The sequence below is a fragment of the Amblyomma mixtum genome, chromosome 2 (assembly GCF_055824585.1).
Source record: "Amblyomma mixtum isolate Tamu chromosome 2, ASM5582458v1, whole genome shotgun sequence".
NCBI lineage: Eukaryota > Metazoa > Arthropoda > Arachnida > Ixodida > Ixodidae > Amblyomma > Amblyomma mixtum.
In genome coordinates, this window is record NC_143013.1 from 111857360 (window position 1) to 111878562 (window position 21203).

The following is a 21203-nucleotide window of genomic DNA, read 5'->3' on the forward strand; positions in this document are numbered from 1 at the left end:
TTCTTCTTCGAAGGGTTGGTCGCCATACTTGCGGGTGCCATTAAAGCTCGCTCCATCCTGCGCTCTGTCTCCTGTCTCACAAGCGGTGGAGTGTGCTCTCGATCCCTGCGTCCTCTCCGCCGCCAGACTGCAGCTACGTTCCGGTCGCCACCTGCTCGTACCATCCGCCCCGATGGATACCGTCAGCGACAACACCACTCGTACTCCCGGTGGGCCCCCCGTTCTTCTTCCTCTCGATTCGAACCGTCTGGAGCCAGCCATGATGAGCCAACCCGGTTCTTCCCAATCTTCTGGACACCCCACTTGGACCATCACCACACTCCAGCGTGAGCCTCCCATTTTTGCTGGTCTTCGTGGGGACGATGTCGAGGACTGGCTCGACCAATATAACCAGGTCAGTGCCTATAATCGTTGGGACTCAGCGATGAAACTTGTAAACGTGTCGTTCTACCTCACTGCCGTGGCTAAGACTTGGTTCGTCAACCACAAAGATGCCATCCCGGACTGGGCTCACTTCTCGGCACAGATACGACAAATCTTTGGCACATCTGGTGCAAGCCCCGCTGTCTACAAAAAAAAGCTAGATACGCGCGTTCAGCTACCCGGTGAGTCCTACACATCCTACATTGAAGACGTGCTTGCCCTGTGTCGACGTGTCAACAGCGCTATGTCAGAGAACGATCGGGTACGTCATCTTCTGAAAGGGCTTGGGTCATTTGCCTTCAACACGCTTGCTGCTCAGAATCCAACGTCAGTCCAAGACATCCGAACAACTTGCCATCGTCTTGACGACCTTCAGTCGCTTCGATTAAAAGACACCTGGGACACCCCAGTTTCACCGGACGTGGACTTACGCTCCCTCATTCGCTCCATTATCCGGGAGGAACTGCACGGCTCCACCTTACCGCCAGTTGATTCCCACCCGCCTCCAGCACCGTCGTCCTCGCCTTTGCGTGATCTCATCAAAGACGAGCTCGCTTCGGTCACTCGCCCCTTGGCTGCGGAACCACCTGTACCGCGTTTTGTGCCTACCTATGCCCAGGTTGCTGCGACGCCTCCTGCTGCTGTTTACCCGTCGCATCCACAGCCCGTTCAGCAAACTCCGGTCTCTGTGTCCCCGAGCCCCGCTATGTGTCCTGTTTGGAGTCCGCCTGCACGTCGGCCGGTGTGTCACTACTGCGGAATTCGCGGGCATGTTGCCCGTGTGTGCCGTCGGCGTCAACGCGACGAGCGCGAGTGGTACCCAGACTTTCGCAACGGAGTTACGTACTCGTCACATGCTTACCGTCCGGCGTTTGCCTCCAGTCCTCCTCGTCGCCCATCGTACGGGGACTTCTCCCAAGACGCTCCGCACTCGTCGTACGCTTACCGCCCACCGTTTGCTGACCACACCAATTATCGTCCCTCCTATCCCTCTACCTCTCCGGACCGCTCCTCGACCGACAGGCCGTCGCGCCGCCGCTCCCCATCGCCTTTCCGCCGCTCGTCGTCGCCTCTACGTCCACCATCCTCCCAGACAACTGGCCACACGGAAAACTAAATTGTGCAGTTTCCGGAGGTAAAACTGCACCGCACGCCGCCCTCTCAATTCCTCCTGCACAGCCATCGAACATGTTAACCGTTGACATTGAAGGCACTGTAGTAGAAGCATTGATCGATACGGGCGCCGCCATTTCTGTAATTAGTTCTGATTTATGTTCTCGTCTTCGCAAGGTGCGCACACCTTACAGTGGTCCTTCTCTCCGTGCTGCCAATGATGAATCAATGCGTCCTTCCGGATTGTGTACGGCACGAGTCACTATCGACGGCATCCTGCACTACATAGTATTTGCTGTGCTTCCCTCCTGTGCTTATCCCCTCATCCTCGGCTGGGACTTCCTCCACTCTGCGCAAGCTGTAATTACCTGCTGTCCCCCTACTCTACAGGCTTCTGAATCCGACCTTTCAACCGTTTCTGTCCTGCCTTCTCATCATCTGGTTACCACCGCTGATCATGTACTTTACCCCGGCTGCGAAGATGTCCTCTCTGTTGCTTCTGCCCACGTCAACGCTGGGGTCGTTTTCGTCACACCAAGCCCCCGTCTTCTCTCAAGGGGCATCTTTCTCGTCGCGTCCCTGCTCCGCTTCACCAATGGGTCTTCACTACTGACTGCCTTCAACACTACGCCGGAACCCATTCTTCTGCGTCAAGGCACAGCCATCGCTTCTGTGGATACCACTCAACCTGTGGCCGTTCTTTCCTCTGCCCCATCAAGCTTCGCTATTTCGACCCCTTCCTCTGCCTCTGCATCTATTTCAGCTGCTATCAGCCCCGGTCTCACCCCGACTCAAAAAGATGAATTGCTTGCCGTCTTGACCAAGCATGCCGCTTCCTTCGATACCCGGGCAACAACCTTGAGCCAAACCACCGCAGCTAAGCATCGAATCTACACAGATGGTTCGGGCATCGTTCGCCGTCGCCCGTATCGTGTGTCTTCTAGTGAGCGCAAGGTTATTCAAGATAACGTAGCCGACATGCTCAAGCGCCACATCATACGCCCTTCTTCGAGTCCTTGGTCTTCGCCTGTTGTGCTGGTTCAAAAGAAGGATGGCTCAGTACGCTTTTGTGTTGACTATCGCGCCCTTAACAAGATCACTAGAAAAGATGTTTATCCGCTGCCTCGGATTGATGACGCCCTCGACTGTCTCCAAGGTGCACAATTTTTCTCTAGTCTCGACCTAAGATCCGGATACTGGCAAATACCAATGCACGAGGCCGACAAGGAAAAAACTGCTTTCGCCACTCCCGACGGATTATACGAATTCAACGTTATGCCGTTCGGCCTATGCAATGCTCCGGCCACGTTCGAGCGCATGATCGACACCGTTCTCCGAGGCCTGAAGTGGAAAACGTGCCTATGCTACCTCGACGACATAGTCATTTTTTCTTCGACTTTTTCTGAACACCTTGTTCGTCTCGATGAAGTATTAAGCGCACTTTCTGAGGCCGGCCTACAGTTAAACACCAAGAAATGTTGCTTTGCTTCCACTTCTATCAAGGTACTCGGTCACGTCGTTAGCCAGAAGGGTGTAAAGCCTGATCCCGACAAAGTGGCTGCAGTTTTGCATTTTCCTCGCCCATCGCGCGTCAAAGACCTGCGCAGTTTTCTGGGGCTAGCGTCATACTTCCGGCGCTTCATACGCAACTTTGCCTCTATTGCGGCCCCTTTGCATAAGCTCCTCTGCGCTGACCAGCCGTTTGTTTGGTCTGAGGCCTGTGAGGTCGCTTTTACTACCTTAAAGAAGGCTCTCACATCTGATCCGATACTGGCACATTTCGACGACAATGCTCCAACGATTTTACACACGGACGCCAGTGGACACGGCATTGGTGCAGTTCTTCTGCAGCGGCAGCACTCTTCGTGCGAGCAAGTCATCGCCTACGCCAGTCGTACACTGACTGCAGCGGAGCAGAACTACACGATAACTGAGCAAGAGTGCCTCGCTGTTGTCTGGGCCATTCAGAAATTTCGCCCTTATTTGTACGGCCGCCAGTTCACAGTTGTCACTGACCATCATGCCCTGTGCTGGTTGTCCTCGCAGAAAAACTTGTCCGGCCGCCTCGGCCGCTGGATTCTCCGTCTCCAGGAATATGACTTTACCGTCACCTATAAATCGGGCAAGAAACACCAGGACGCCGATGCGCTATCTCGTTGTCCCCTCGCCCAAACCCAACCTCCGCATCCGCAACCCGTGTCCTCCGCATCCTCAAACTGCCAAACTACCCCTTCGGCGGCTATTTCAACCTTGACCGCCGCACCCATTGACTTGATGCCAGCTCCCAGTCTTGGCGATCTCGCCTCAGCGCAGCGGGCCGACCCTTACTGCCGGACTCTTATCGACCGTCTGAGCGGTGCTACGCGGCCACCGAATGCCCGCCTACGTCGCCAACTTAACTCTTTCAAGCTAGTCGACAACATCCTTCTTTGGCACAATTACAGCCCCTTCGGTGACTCATGGGTGCCTGTCGTACCCCGTTCTCTTCGCCGAGAAGTTTTGCAGGCCTTTCATGATGATCCCCCGGCTGGCCACTTAGGCTTTCAGAAAACTTATGACCGCATCAAGCGCCGTTTCTTTTGGCCTGGCCTCTCAACCGCTGTTGGAAAATATATTGCGTCTTGCATCTCTTGCCAACGTCGTAAACGGAGCACGTCTGCCCCTGCGGGCCTTCTACAGCCTCTCCCCTGTCCTTTCTCCCCTTTTGAAGTCGTTGGGATTGACCTCTATGGTCCCTTACCATTAACACCCACGGGCAACCGTTGGATCGTCACTGCCATCGACCACTTAACTAGATACGCTGAAACGGCCCCTGTTCCTTCCGGCTCTGCTTCAGAGATCGCCCACTTCTTCCTGAACGCCATCCTTCTGCGCCATGGAGCTCCTCGTGTCCTTATTAGTGACCGCGGCAAGTCCTTTCTCTCCAGCATCCTTGCCGAAGTTCTTCACGCCTCCAGAACCGTGCACAAAACCTCTTCAGCTTATCACCCTCAGACCAATGGGCTCACAGAGCGCTTTCATCGCACGCTGTCCGATATGCTAGCCACCTACATCCAGCCCGACCACACCAACTGGGACACCATGCTTCCCTTCGTTACCTTTGCATACAATAGTGCCGTGCAAAGAACCACCAACTTCTCCCCATTCTTCCTTGTGTATGGACGTCAACCTACCTTCACCCTCGAAGCGTCTTTCTTCTCCGCCCCCTCAACCTCTTCCAGACTCTCTCACGAACAGTTTACTTCTCGTCTTACCTACTGCCGTGCCATTGCCCGCCTGAATACCGACGCCTCCCAAGCCTCCCGGAAAAACACCTATGATCTCTCCCACCGTGCCATATTTTTTCACCCTGGTGATGAGGTACTGCTGTGGACTCCAGTGCGTATCCCGGGATTGTGTGAAAAATTTTTGAACCGTTATATTGGCCCGTATACTGTACTCGAACAAACGTCCCCGGTGAACTATCGCGTTGCCCCTGTTCATCCTGTTAATGATCGTCGTTGCCGAGGTGCCGAGATTGTTCATGTTTCCCGCCTCAAACCCTTTGCCCGTCGCCCTACTGTGCTCTAATCTGCGCCCGGGCCGGTCGCTTTCGTACGCGAGGGGAGAAAGTGTAAGCACTACATGCGACCTTCGTCTTCATCTGTACATATCCATCATCATCGCTCAAAGCACAACATGCTACCTTCGTCTTCATCTGTACATATCCATCATCATCGATCATCTTCTTCTTCGAAGGGTTGGTCGCCATACTTGCGGGTGCCATTAAAGCTCGCTCCATCCTGCGCTCTGTCTCCTGTCTCACAATATATCTTTCAAAAATACGTCCATACCATTGATTCACCGCCAGCACATCTACAATGGCCCTCATATTATCACATAGATTACATAATGACTACAGCTATGCCCACATTTATGGCAGCACTTATGCTTTCACCTTCTCGTCACTCCCGCAGGCCATCCGCCTCTGGGACCATCATCCGGATTGCATCGCCCTGCAGCGTAATCACGACATCTTTCGCGAACATCCACTAAAACACTTCATTGATAACGCTTAGCCCGTCATTTACATACTCATGATCCATATAGTTTTGTTTTCAGCTCCTTGAGACTATTGCCTCACTGGTTCTGCTCATGCGCAGCTATCCTTATGCATGCCTGAAATGTTTTAACGCCGCAAACAACGTTAAGGGCTCTGTGCCGCAGCAAATCCAATGTCGGCGTCGGCGGCGTTGGCCCTAAGCGAGAAATCCGAGAAGCCCGCTACTTTTCCTCTTCGCTTGGTGCGCATGTAGCGCCATCAGACGGCGCCTACTAAAAGCTCTATCTCGCAGTGTACACCGCTGCCCCAGCAGATAGCGCGCGACGGAGCGCCTTCCGCTAGTCTCGTTCGGGCGCAGGGACGCAGGAATCACGCGGTGAGTGGTTCACCACGAGGCTCGCGGCTTGCTGCCCGTTCGTTCCACCCGGAAGCTATGCTGGCGTTTCCTTTTGCTTTTATGTGACTTTGTGCATCCCACCTGCTTTTGTTCCATAACGCATAGTATACTGCCTTGTACAGTTACCAATTTTTTTGTTTGCGTTATGTTGTTTTCTGCACTCACTTGTTTTTGTCTGTTTTACTGCACTTTTACTATTATCTTTATTTTTAACCAATTTTACAGAAACTTCTGTACTTGACCCGCTTACACAATGCCTCTCCGAAGGCCTGTAAGGTATGTGTAAATAAGCAAATAAATAAACTGTTGATGTGCTGCGAAGGAGATACAGGCTTCTGCGGAGGGCCTGACTTTGTACAGTTTGGAGGGCACGCAAATTCAAGTTGCATGTGTTTGAAAGCAGGGGTGTAGTGTAGCACAAAAATGCCAAGAAGAGTGCAGTCAGAAGTCATAGAGGTATAGCCCTCAACCATTTATAAGAAAGAGAGCTAGGACGGTCGCTGTTCCTAAGAACAACAAATGAGTCCTTGAAACGTCGTGCTTAGCCATGTGTTCGTTTTCAGCCGAATAATACAGTTTCTCTGATTCATCTTGGTTGATAAAATCAAATAAAATCTTTATTTTCCTCGTATGGGGAGGTACATGAAAGAGCTGCTGGAAAATGTCACCCTCTGGCAGCTTGTTTGGGTCGCTAACACAGGAGGTTTAGCGGCAGCGGGTATGTTATATGAATTAGATTACAAGAGGAAACACAGATTGCAAGAATGATGCGAACTAGTGTGACCAAAAATGGTAATAAAGATATTACAGTAGGTAAACAAACCGAAATTAAGCAGCTATATGTCCCACATTAAACAATACAACATTGAAATTCACGATAACAGAAAGCATATCCTGTATTGTTACGGAGAAGACGAAGAACTGGCTATGGCGGTGTACGGTGCGCTCGCGCTAGACCCGCAGCCATTGAAATCGTTATTTCATCTGCCATCATGTCCTCCCGTTTCTTGGCTTGCCACCCCATATCATGCATGATGAGAGGTGCGGAGCAACATCGTCATCGTGATCCCTGGAGCATCGCCCCCTTCTGCTCACGTTGGTCATCGGCGAGGGCACCTGCACACCACCGCCCGGCTCAAATGCCAGCTCCACTTAGAACCGACCAGCTGCTTTTACCCCGTCCCGACCAGAAGACACGACGACCAGGACAAGACGTCCTATGACCCGACGACGACAAGAACCAAGGCGGCACCCCCCGCTCAAGCTGTCCGGCGAGTTCAGAAACCTCGACCTTCGACTCTGGGCGACCGATCGCTGGATCTAATGCTCCGGTGGCAACTGTTCATCAGGTTATCTAATTCATCGCGGGGCAAGCCTTTCATCTTCTTCGATCCTTTCTGACCATCCTCACTTTCACCACATCCTTCAGATTTTAAGCAAATGATCGGGACGATCGCTCGGTGACAGTGGCATTATTGCGAAGTAGATGACGGAATAACAGGGCTGTGGCGCTGAACAGAGCGCTCGCGCTAAGCCCAGAGCCATTAAAATCCCATTTCATCGGTCATCAACCCGCCACCCTGGCTCAGTGGCTATGGCAATCGGCTGCTGCCTGAAAAGACGCGGATTCGATCCCGGCCGGTGCGGTAGAATTGCGGTGGAGGCGAAATTCTAGAGGCCCATAAAATACGGGATGTCAGTGCTCGTTAAAGAACCCCACACGTTTGAAATTTCGGCAACCCATCACTACGACGTACCTCACTGCCTGAATCGCTTTGGGACATTACCCCGCTGCAAACCATTTTATCTGTCATTATGTTCTCGTGTTTATTGGGTTGCCACCCCGTATCAATATCTATATTATTCATTTGGTAATAATTGAAGAGTAAAGGCTGCAGCTGCTTGTCGGAACTGAGATGAATCGTTGGCAAAACCCATTCATTTGGAGATCGTGTCGGATAACAAGCGTTTTGCAGTGCAGCGTGCGAGAATTTAAAGATCTGATAGATTTTTCTGTACCTGAAATTGTTTTTGAATAATTTTATTGCTGTTACGCCCTTCTTTTCCGCGCTTTATGACACATCACGCTACTTATTATTTTTCAGTATTGAACATTAAATCATAAACACGCGTTAATCATGAATCTTTTCTTCTTGTAACGCAATCTCTCTTCAATGCTTCGGCGATTCTAAGCATCCGAAATAAATAAATAAATTGCCAATAAATATCTTTATTTTATGAGATTTACCGAAAAGATTCCTGGTAGTAGATTAGTATGGTTTATTGAAGATGTGTCGGACGTAATTCTGCTGCAGCAAATGAATTCCCTTTAAGTTTGAGACAGAGGCTGTTCCGCAAACGAACTGATAGTAATTGAGATTCCAGAAGAAAAATGTGTTATATGACATTTTTGATATGTATCTAATTATACCTGTAATATCAGTTATTTTCGCTATTTTCCTGCGTACCATAACCTATAAAGAATCATTCGGTGCTCTAGAAAAGGAGATCCTGAGTTCTGGAAGATTCCGGTTTAGCTAAGATGATGGAAAGCGAAAGTCCGTGGCTTCAGAAAAAGGCCCTGAATATAGCCTATAACGCACATGTGAGACCAACTGATAAAAAAAAGAGACGCTGTTCGCGGTTTTACGGCAGCTGTAATATGGAATCACGGCACTGCCTTCGGCTCCAGTACGTATGGGTGGCCTCCGCTGGTCACACAGCTCGCCAGTCTTCCCTCAACTTCTGTTGGTGATAGCCGCTAGGGTAGGGAGGACCAATGTTGAAAACTATTCAAAGCGAGGCTCGCGCACGTATACACCATTGGATCATTGCGAATGTAGCGCATCCGTTGAAAGTTCGTTCATCCGAAAGCTAGGCCACATATTTACAGAAGCTGTGGAAGACGACAATGTTTCACAAGGCTCAAACAAGGAACTTGAAGGAATGTTTTCCCATCCATGTGATCATGTCACAAAAAGCATACGCAATAGAACTTGCGCAAGACACACTGTTGTTATCATGTTTTAAACTTTGCCTGGTGTGTTTTCTTTTCCCTAGATTTCTTTTCTCTGCATTTTTAGCGATCAGTAGAGCCATATGGTACCCAGCCTCTCAATTGAGGTATAAATATTTAGAAAACAGCGCGCCACTTTTGCGGCGGCAATTAGAAATAGCTGAAATACGAGCATCCGCCAAAGGTCGGCGCAATCGTCACACGTGCTGTACCTCATTAGTACTCGCATGACTTTCAGAAATCACCCTTCGTCAACTTCACGACATTCAAGTCTTCACGTTGCGGCCACATGACATGGAGTATACGAGGGGGCACACGACTTCGTCTCAAGTAGCCGCCGTGGTGGCTGAGTAGTTAATGCGCTCGGCTGCTGACCCGAAAGACGCGGGTTCGATCCCGCTGCGGCGGTTGCTTTCCGAAAGAGACGGAATTCTACTGGCCCGTGTAGTAGGGATGTAAGTTCACGTTAAAGAACCCCAAGTAGTTGCAATTTCCGGAGCCCTTCGCTACGGCGTCTGTCATAGCTTGAGTCGCTTTGGGGCGTCAAACATGCAAAAACCTTAAAGCTTATGCCCAAGATGGAAAGTGCACGAGAGCACGTGTTCTCAGTTATTTTTTTCTTGTCAGAAAGGAGTTTCGTCTTCTTTGCCAACAGGTGGGTGCGGATAGAAGTAAACGGAGCGCGCCACAGAAGGAAGAACTGCCTTTCAGTGCTGCCTAGCTGAACTAGACGGAAACTCAAAACCACCAGGCACATTTGCACGCCCTCAACCAGCGTAATCCCTCCCACTGCTGCGCTTGCCTCGCATTGGGCCGGCGTCAGTGTCGCGCTAATTAGGATGATGGCCGGATGGTTGCACCCTGTGTAGCAAGCCATGAATTTCAGAATGCACCGACCACTACCTTCATGCGACAAAGCCCACGGGAGCGGCGTTACAATTATGCCGCTTCATATGAGACAGTTTTAGGTGCGTTTCCACCGCAAATTGCACGCGTGCTTCAAACTTCAGTTGCCCCAGGATCTCATTTCCTCCTCGGTATCGAACGAAGATGCTCAAAACACTAGATCTTCCACCGCAGTTTCCTGTTCGTTGAATGTAGTTACCGTTCATTCCCGCCTGGCTCCTCGAGGCACCTTGATTAGCGTAAGTCGGCATCAAAGTGTTCGTAACGAGCGAGGACTTAAAATGAACTGTGCTTATGCCAACGTTAAAAGCCCATGCAATAAAAAATGGCTGGGCTTCAATGAGGCTTTCCAGGCACACAAGCGAAAGCACTGTTAGCATGGTCTCCACTGTCTCATATCAAATCTCGGGGCCAAGGTCAAAGGTGAAGGTTAGGTCACAAATGGTCATAGTCATATGATCAAGTGGTCACAAATCATAGCTTGGGCCGTACTGCCGCTCAGCTAAGTTTGGTTTCACCTTGTTAGACAGTGAATGTCACGGCTCATATGCATCGAAGTCGCAAGTTGTACCACTAGGAGTAGAGTTTTCGCTCTAAAAGCCCTTTTATTAGGAACCGGCCTATTCATAATTTTTACGAGTCCAAAAAGTACGTTAATATGATAGGTATTTCTGAAGAGAAAGTTTAGTGTTGGTAGCGAAGAAACTTGGGCAACTACATGAAACCTTAAGCGCTTAAGTTGTACAAAGGAAGGTTATGGCCGCTTTTATGATTGGAAAAGTGCCGGGGTTTCTACACAAGGCGTCCAGAAGTAACTTGGTGGCCTGGAAGCTTCTAAAAACGGCTTTTGAACGCCGACCATGGCAGCGTTTTTTGGTAGTTAACACTCGAATGAGGTTTGCTTTGGTTTATGAGGGTTTAACATCCCAAAGCGATTCAGGCTATGAGGGACGCCATAGTGAAGAGCTCCGCAAATTTTGACCACCTGGCGTTCTTAAACATGCACTGACATCGCACAGTACAGGGGCCTCTAGAATTTTGCCATCCCGAAATTCGACCGCCACAGACGGGATTGAACGCCCATCTTTCGGGTCAGTAGCCCAGCGCCATAGCCACTAGGCTACCGCGGCTGCACTCCCTAATAAGCCGATGTCCATAAATTATTAGCGTAATTCGACATTTTTCTATTATGCGCCAGTAATTGTATTTATTTATGTATTCAGATCACACTGCTAGCCGCATCAGAGGCTGTTACAGGAAAAGGCGAAACTGACGCGCAAGAAAACACAGGAATATACAAATACAGGCACACGAACTAAAAACAAAATTGAAGAAAGACATCCCCGCCGCCCAGCAAAATAGCATTTGGAGTTCCGAGGCAACACTACATTTTAGGCAGCATTCATATATAAGCAATACAAATGTGCAATATCAAAATTACACAAAGCAAATTGCGAACAAAAGAATGTTTCTGGTTGTAGAGGTGTGGGGCAGCGGATAGACGTCTTTGCGGGGGATTTTGTTCAGGCGCTGGTAGTCAGCGCAGAAGCGGATAGAGCCATCTTTCTTGGTGGCAAGGACGGCGTGGGAAGCCCAAGGACTGTGTGATGGTTGTATGACGCCACGGTGCAGCATGTCATTCCCCTGGGCGTCGATAACCAGGCGTTCGGTGGCCGAGACGCGATATGGGCGTTGGCGCAACGGCGAATGGGCGCCAGTGTCGATACGATGGGTAACAGCTGAGGTGCGGCCCAAATGGTGGTGAGGGACGTCAAACGACGACCGAAACTTATCTAGCAGGGCCGCAAGCTTGGTCTTCTCCGGTGCCGAAAGATTCACGTCGATTGGGCGCCCGAAGACGGCTTCGGGAGCGGGATCATGAGACTGTGGGGAAGAACTAAGTGAAGACACTTGCATGCTTCAGGGGTCATCCTCATAAGGGTCCCAGGCGATGGAGGCGAAAGGCTGGACACGTACCAGGCATTCACCGCGAAGAAGAGTAGAGGGGCACAGGAATGGATTCGTCAGGGGCAAGGTGCTGCAGCCGGCTGAGACGGTAAGCACGGCGAATGGCAGGGGTTGACAGTGGCGAGAAGCGAAGGAATCTGACGCGATGAAGATCACAGGGCCGTTGTATGCAGAGTTGCAATGAACCGAGACGAGCACAGCAGAGCACGGCGGTGTCACGACGTCATCAGCCACAGTCAACTTGGAGCACGGGTTAGTGGAAGCGCTCACCGAGGCGTCGCCGAAGGGAAGAAGGGCGACTTTGGAACGAGTGCAGTCGATGACAGCTTCATGTTGGGAGCAAAAGTCCCAGCCTACGATGACGTCGTGAGACGGCGATGCGAACAGGATGAATTCAACAACGTACAGAACGTCCTGAATAGTAACTCGGGCTGTAGAGGCCCCCAAAGGCGCGATAATTTGCGAAATAGCGGCGCGAAGCATAAAACCAGATAGCCGAGTCATCACTTTTCGTAACTAGCGGCACAATTTTGCACTGAGTACAGATACAGCAGCACCGGTGTCAACAAGCGCGAAAGCATCGGTGCCCTCTACAGAAACGGTTATGAAATTGTCCGGAGAAAGTCGAGGTCTTGAAACGGCCTTGTAAGATGTAACGGCCTTTATTGGCAAGAGATGACTGGTTGTGAAGGCCGGTTAGAGCCGGCAAGGACAGGTCCGGTCCCAGAACATTTGATGCTCTCGCCTCGCGCCGCGTGTCGGCTCTGCTGCTTCAGCTGCCGATCGTCGTCTTCTCGCCGCGCGCCGCGCATCGGTTCTGTTGCTCGGACTGCTAAGCATGTTCCTCATTACACTGGCAAATTTTGAAATAATAAAAATGACAGTAATAAAAGTGCTCCACGAAATAATACATTACAAGGGTCGCGAACGATGAGCTGCGCGTAGCCTCGACAGAAATTCATTCAGTGACAGACTGCTGACTGTACCATATCTTAGTGCGTTCCATTCCCCGACTATCTGAGGCAGATAACAATACCTAAATGTGTCAGAATGAACTGTAAACTCCGTTAAATGTTCAGAATGTTTTGTGCCCATGTTTCTGGTTAATTAAGGTGATGGGTATTTGTGTACGTCTACATTTAAGGGCTGCACTGAAAAGTAGTAAACATATAATTACTTGTTGTGGCGCGATATGGAGGATTTTAATCTGTTTAAATTTAGTACGGTTGTGTTGGTTTTCAACTGAGCAATACAGGTGTTAGCATTACGCATGCACGTCCACGCCGACAGCCTGTCGGATTCACTGCGTCTTTTTGCAGTTAACGAAAGTTGAGTTCACCTGGATTTTATAATTAAATCAGTAGTCCGAAGTTTCTGATTGAAGTTTTAGCAGTCGGAACACAACCACGCTATGCTTGAGCTGTAAATAATATTTTGAACTACGCACTAAATAGGGGACACGTACAATACATAGCAGCCGTTTATGCCTATCGCATCAAAACATACGCTTCTTTTACAAAAATGTGTCCGATCTTCACCTCGTGCATCGCATATATCAGCGCATCTGCGAGATGTTCTGATGAAATATTCACAGTTTATAGTCCTTTCATGTATTTTCCGGCACACAACTTCTATGGCAGCTGAAGAAGCTAAGCTATAAAAAGCTGCATGTGGTTGTCTTAGTGAAATTTCACGTCCAGTAAAATGACACGCACAAAGGCAAACAGACTTTCAAGTGAAGTTAACGATCTCGCAGCGATCTATGAAAGAAAAAATGAGGGAAACTTCTGAAAACAGGAAACTCTAATGATTGATATATTAGTGCGAAAAAAATGGAAGAAATGAATTAGGGCAGGCAATGCATTCGAAAAGCAGATAACCAACGGCCTAGTATTGAAGGCGTCAATTGAAGTTTAACTGAATCGAACGTGGGGGATTTTTGAATGGCAAGTTATTGCGACAATCTACCCACGGCTGGCGCAGCGATAACGGGTTTAACTTTAAGGAAGAGGATGAGAAAAAACAAGCCAGTAGCTAGTGTTTGTTAATATCCCCCAAAACGTCAAGAAAAAATGGGCGTGTCATGGCATGTAATGCGAAGGTAGAAATTTTCAATAGCCCCTAGGGAACCGGAAGTATAAGATAAGAAAGCCAGTGTAGCTGCGTCCGGCTGAATTCGAAGTAGGCGAATGGGATCGTGCACTTTTGGGGGATGAGGTCGCCGCTACAGACAAAAGGCATACTTAATCGGAGGGATATGTTAGAGGTCTTTGTCTTAGAGCGGAAACAGGCTGGCGATGATGCTGCTTAGATTTTCTCACTGATAGACAAGAAAAATTCAGTTTCAACATTTTATACACAGAGTGCGACACTCACCTATATCAGATGTGAAAATACCTGTGCCAGGCTGGTCTCCGGGTCGGACATGGAAAGAAGGCTCCATCCTACAAAATTGTAAACAAAAGTTTCTTTTTTTTTACGAACAATGCCCTTTTTAATGAACATTCCCAAATTTCGTGAAGGTTCACACGTATGGAATATTTTTCATGAAATGTGTTCTCGTTGATGCTAAGGTAAATTGTTTAAGTGGAATGAATGTGCATGCAAGGATCGCTACTTCAATTTGATAGCGCGAAATTGTATTCCGAAGTGTGATATGCCACATCTAGGTCTTGAGCTTTTAGGTGTAAATAGAAAATTTCTGAAAAAAGATTGCGCAATCAATTTCAGAAATTCCCTTTTGGCGACGGAGTCAATGTTTGTCGGTAACAATATCTTGGCATACACGCTGCGCTTATCTGGCCATAGAATGGGACACTCAGTAACCCACGACAACACCACTGCCGCTCTGCTGTGGAGAAAGCTCAGGAACATGCGGCAGGACGCACTAGCATCAATTATTATGGCATTCAGCGACAACCGAAACGGCACCCGCGTCACCGGCAATGTCAGATAGGGACCGCATGCGGGCACAGATGCCTCAAACAATGTGCATGTGAGGGATTTTATTAAAAGAGGTGCTTTGGTCACTGTGGTACAGTTCTGTCATTCAATCGTTATGTGAGAGATTGAAAGTGAATGGCGAGCTCAGATCACGTACTGTTCGATTACGCAGTGCACTTGTGCGTTTCGCTGCCTTACAAGCCCCTTCTGATAAGGCAGCTCCACATCGTCGCCGAAGGCCACCTGCTTATGTGGCGCTGTTTAGTGTTGTGAGCCTGTTTGTGATGTTACTTTATTCAGAAGCTTGCTGCCATATTTATGGACGCTTGAACTCATGCATAAGCGTCGCAAAAAAAGTGTCATCTTGTGACTATCACGGCGATTGACTAGGATTTGCACAATTGGCGTCTGCACGCACACCACGTGATGACCCACCTTCTCCCTCAGCATAGAGTAACAACCCCATATACTGCAACAGGTATTTAGAAATTAAACTTTTGTTTTTGTCTAGCAGTTCTTTCAATTGTCTCTCGTTACTTTTTTTTTGGTGATAGTATTTCCTGTTCCAAACACAGCTCTAATTGGTTACCTAACATTTGTGCATTTATTATTGGTACAGAAAATGGTCAGGTCGACAAAGAAGTCAAGATAAACTCTCAGCGAGCTTTCACTGCACAGGGGTATTGCATCATATGAGGGCAATAATGGTAATTCATATGTATCAATTATTATTTGACAAAAAAAACTGAGACGAAATTTTAAAATAACAGACGAAAAAAGGCTGCGCATTGCTGTAGAAATAAAATTTGACAAGAGTCTCAATACATGTCGTCAAAAAATGTCGGCGTACCCTACGTTGTTTGCGTATTAAGTAGCCCATATGCGACGAACCAAAATGGCTCCGTTTCAATATACACTTATGACTGCGATATGAGAACTGCAGATCGCCTCCTTTGGCTCTTAATCTCATCCTCTATCGCATACGCGTGTCCTCCAACCAGTAATGTACAGTAATGTACAGAGGTTTCCATTTAGGGCCCTCAGTGAGTAATCTTTTTTGTCAATCGTTGATAATACAGTCGCTTAATGTGCTTTGCAAGCACAAAAATTGATTATTGGTCACATGAACTTGTACGTAATTGCTGTTTCAAAGAGAAAGTTATTGATATCTGAGGTGCTCGATACCGCATTCGTATTGAAAGGAAAACTCAGTACCCAGAGGTGGGCATAAAGAACGTGAAGGTTGCTGTCTTTGCCTGTGGATCTATATCCGTTCTCCTTGCTGACAGGCACTCGAAGATAGTATCGTGGTTGGAATCCGATATGGCCACCACGTACTCGAACTTGGACATCGCCTGCAATTAGTAACAAGTTTCAGTTGTTTACTATGCTCTGGGTTGCACAGAATGATCAGTAGAAGTTACTGCTGGCAGAATTGTTGCTGCATCATAGAATGTTGTTCACGCAAAAGCGACTGGACGAAGAAAATTCTAACGACGATTACAAGAATATTTCCGCAGTCTGAAGAAAAAAAACATGGCCAGGCGGTTAAGCATTCCCAAGCAAAAAACAGTGTGAGAAACCGCAGTTTTTTGCAGGTGCCCACATAGTAGATCTATACTGGCGGCCGTTTCTACAGGTATGTTGTCAACGCCAACGTGTACTGCTGTAGTGTCGTGTTCGGTCACAACGTTCTCCATGCTAACGCATGCAGTTCACATCTGTCGGTCATTGCCGCCGCAAATCTCAAAGCGTGAACACTAGATTGATAGTAGGATTAGTAGTTGAAGAAGATGATGTGGAATGCACAGCTCGGAAGTGTATTGCAGTTTATCACAAGACGTCATCGGCTGTGGAGATAGCTTAGTGCTCTCGTGCAGTGGCCAGCGAAGCTGATCTGTTCGCGCCACCGCGGCTTCGAATCCCAGAGGTGGCAATGTGTATTTTATTAAAGATTTGCCAAAGGCCGCCCTCAATGTCAAGCTTCACACAAACCTGTGAGCCCGTTTGACTTCGTAAAGTAGTGTTTCTCACTAAATATTAAATCTGCCGCGCGAGCCTCATAAAATGTTTGCCATCCGGCAGTAAACACGAACCTGAGGAACCTCTAGGCACCGTTGAATCGCTGGTAGGTTAGAGTATTGATTGTCTTATAGTACGCTGCGCAGAAAAAATTAATTCAAAGTTATGAAGATGCATGGTAAAACCTAGGCCGGATGATCTGCATTTTCGCAGCTCGGCGAAAGAAACTGCAACCGTTGTAGCTCACTGGAGTCGCTCATGGTCTCATTAAGCTCGCGAAATGTGGTACTAGGTGCACTGAACAGTGTTTTTGCTCAGTTTACAGTGACATATATTGGACAGGATGTCAGATATATTGACGCTAGCGCTACTGAAGACGACGACGGGAGGACTTTAAGGAAAAAGGACGCAGTTCGCCACCGTCGGAATCGGCCCCGGACGTTCTTGGGAGCCTTCCAAACCGCCTTGAGCGTTAGCGCGTCTTACACCGCCTTGACATCTGGTGGAGTCGCTGGGTACATCTTTCATGTACCGGACGCCCCCATCAAGCCGCGATTCCAACAGAGGTCGACCACCCCCGGTAGACACGCCTATTCACCAGGCCAGCCGCCCACTACAAGGCCTATCTCCCGAGTTCGGGCTGCTCCCCGACCACAAGTCAACAAGGAGTACCGGCGCTGCTGCAATGAATCCTCCAGCATCAACTGCGCCAGTCCTTAATTCTCCACCACCAACGGGATCCGCCGCGTTTCCACGGCTTACCTCATGAGGACGCCGAGGACTGGCTGGACCAGTTCGACCGGGTGGCCACATTCAATTCTTGGGACGGGGACTCAAGGATGCGGCATGTCTATTTTGCTCTGGAACACTCTGCAAGTACATGGTACGTAAACCATGAATCTTGCTCCAAACTTGGGAGACAATCAAAGCAGAATTTCTCCAGGCGTTCACCAGTACGTTTCGCAAGGAGAAGGCCGACCTTCTTCAGCAGAATCGCATCCAACTTCCGAACGAGAGTGTAATGGTGTACGTGGAAGAGATGACACGCCTCTTCCGTCGCGCAGACCCAAGCATGCAGGAGGAAAAGAAGGTGCGATTGCTGATGAAGGGTGTCAAGGAGGAGCTTTTCGCAGGCCTGGTTCGGAGTCCACCCGCAACAGTAAACGACTTCGTCAAGGAAGCAATGTCCATTGAGAAATCACTCGACATGCGAGCACGGCAGTACGAGCGCACTAACGTATCGATGCTCTGCACCCGTACTGAGGGAACCTCCATGACCTCAGCAGTATCACTGCGTGAGGTCATTCGAGCCATTGTAAGGGAAGACGTGGCGGAGGCTTTGCAGCAAACCCCTGTTCAGCCGCAGATTTCGTCATTTACAGATGTCATTCGCGAGGAGGTCGAACAAGAATTAGGTACGTTGCAGCTTCCGGCAGCCACTCCACCGCCGCCACAAACACTGAGTTATGCTGCCGCCGCAAGCCGTTTCATTCCGGCCTCGACCCAACGATATGAAGCACCTACGCCAGCCGCTCCTCAGCTTCCACCTTCCCAGTCGAACATTGTCCAGGGACGTCTGGACAATGTTCGACTGTCAAGCCGCTGATAAGAGCGGCGACCGTTCACTTCGCCACGGTCAGCGGGCACGCTCCGTTTGCTCGAAGCGCCGTTGACAGCGCTGCAATTTGGTAGCGCACGAGCGCAGTCGCATGGGATTTTTTTTCATATTTCGCGGGCTTTATTTAGATGCCGGAAAAAGGACCCCGTAGGAGATACGATGCTGGAATAAACTAGATAGGTTGTTTCAAAACCTGCTCAACAACCTAACGTTAATAAATAAAACAGAAGAACAACAGAAGACTCGGTACAAAGCATAGAAGTCTCCAAACATAGAAACGACCCTGAACACCTTCTAAAAGAGAAACATGCATGAGCCAAAACAGGGCTAAAAAAAAAGTAGTACTCGGCAGAAAAAGCAAAATCAGGGTCGCATCAAAATTGTGGAAGGGAAAGCACGAGAACAAATATTTGGAAAAATACACATTAAGCTGAATACCAGTATAGGCGAAAATGCGCATTCTTTTTTTGTAATTCTTATTTGGAAAGCACCGTCACGGCGTTCAGACATGCGCAAAATTTTGCAGTGTACTTGGCAATTGCAGTCTGCCACGTATGCCAGCCATATTATATAGAATGATGTAGTTTTGCATCTTTGGCTTGTGACTGGTGTCTGTGACTGTGACTGAACTGAAATATGTACTCTGAAGGCTGCCAATAGATATTTAGCGCACTAATTCGTACACGATGTCTGAGTTTTGAGACATTGATGTCCAATGTCCTCGAAGGGAGGGGCAGTGTCATGAAATTCAGCGCGCATTTATGAAGCCACCGTGGCGTGAGCATAATTACGCCTGCCGCCTAATGTTACAGAACAATGTAAACAGATTCTTCGATGACGAGAGGAGAGCGCGTACCGACGCTGGCTTAACCCATTAGTGCCTATCATACTTTTAAAAGTACAGGTAATTTTTTATTTCAACATGAAAGATTAAATTTTTCTTTCCAAAAATGTCATGGTTTTGTCACCAGGGGATCCGTCGACGCCACTTAACTAGGAAGACGCGTTTCCTCTTTTCAGTATATCATATTTTCATTGTGAAGCTTCAGGATGTTTATTTCCCATGAACTGCATCGATATTCGCTCCTTATAATTTTTTCGCGGCCATGTTTTTGTACATATTGTGCAAGTTTCATGTGTAGAGCAGCACGAATGATGAAAGTAAGCAATGGATGCTTTGAATGTCCCGAATCTTTGGCTTCTTTAGGGCTATGATGAATTTTATGCTGCTCTACTTTATATTGTACGTTGGGTCTTCGTGTGCACAAACGGCGCCTATTTATTCAAGGTCGTAGAAGTTATGATTCCTTACAATTCTTTAGAAAGAAACCAGTTTTTCTGCTCAGTGAGGCCTCATAGACTACAGTACTTGTCGCTAGCTGTCCTGATTATGACGATGGTGTGATTTTAATAGGTTATAGTAAAGTTTTGGTTATAAGAACTGAATGATCTGCAGAGCAGACGGTTACTGTTATTCGTTCCACACCTACTATGGAAAGTCCTTGAGTTCGGAAAAGGTACTTTTGCAAGCACGCGTTGTCCTGTCGTTGCCCGAGGTGATTCAGAATGCTTAGTGACCATTTCACCTTTTTTGGCAATTTTTTTACCATTCACGACATTCTGATAACGGTCTACCGGGTGGATTTTCTGGTCATAGGAATGGTTCGCGGAAACAGGCTTAGGAGGTGCCCACACGGCCCAAAGAAAGCAATCGAATAGAAGTAGCCGAAAAATTGGTTCTCGCTTTAGTAGTGTAGGTTATGTGCTTTTATTGAAGTTAAAGGACTACGGTGTAGTCAGTGTGGCCTGAAATTATAACAACATTCAGCCTATATGTGTTATAAAGCAGTGGTTGTCTAGAGCGCAAAAAATGACTTTTGTAAGCCAAAACTGCCTTCCTTTTACTGCTACTGCTACTACATCAGCAATAGGGACAAAAAGTGGGAGTGGCTGTTGACACGAAAGCTCCACTTTGCAATTGTGAACGCTTGAACAATCTGCGAAATTGCTAGAGACGAGCCTGATGGCTATATTTGCTTTGGTATGAACATTACTCGTCATTATCTACGCCTTCACATGCAGCAACAAGAGGTTATCGGAAACACTGGCTCAACCATGTATGATGCTTCTTTTATAAGTAGAGCGCTTCCCGCGCAAATTATAATAACTGCAATGCCAGTATAGACAGAAAGGATTCATGAGCGCCTGCAACAAGTGTCATATCACCCTGCGTAAAACTTCAAGGACACATTAGCAAAGTTCACGCCACCAAGTAGAAGAGGAACGTAGTACCCGCATGTGCTATGGGAAAGACCCAGCGTACCATAAAAAGTGCACCTGTGTAACTTCGGAACGAATGAAGCAAGCGCAACTAAATTTAAGTAGTCAGTTTTTCTTTATAAAAGAGCATTATGAGCTAAAATGAAGAAAATCCGTCTATTAGATTTTTCTGGGGCACTAATGGGTTAATTAATGCACTCTAAACTTTGCTTGAAACTGACAGCCTCCATCCAGAGAAACGAAGGACTCACCTTAAAGAAGATTCCCCCATAGCTGACCAGTTGCGACAGGAGGGCGAGATACGGTTTGAACTGGAGAGGCTCGAGTTCGTGCGGGTGTGCGTTTAACTTAGTAACTTACGGGCCACAGCTATAAATAAAGGGGGCCCCACCGCGGTGGCTCAGTGGTTACGGCGCTCGGCTGCTGGCCCGACTGGCGCGGGTTCGATCCTGGCCGCGGCGGCCGAATTTTGATG

The 21203-nt window shown here is 48.4% G+C and overlaps 1 protein-coding gene across 1 annotated transcript in view; it reads right to left on the reverse strand.

Moving 5' to 3' along the window:
• The window catches only part of LOC149360586 (uncharacterized), a 31137-nt gene that overhangs the window by 3498 nt on the left and 6436 nt on the right, over window positions 1–21203 (reverse strand). Inside the window, exons 2-3 of the mRNA XM_089572402.1 lie at window positions 16024–16163; window positions 14242–14309 (exon numbers count right to left, since the gene is read on the reverse strand). Coding sequence (XP_089428528.1) covers window positions 14242–14309; window positions 16024–16163 — 208 coding nt within the window. The remainder of the gene's footprint in view (window positions 1–14241; window positions 14310–16023; window positions 16164–21203) is intronic.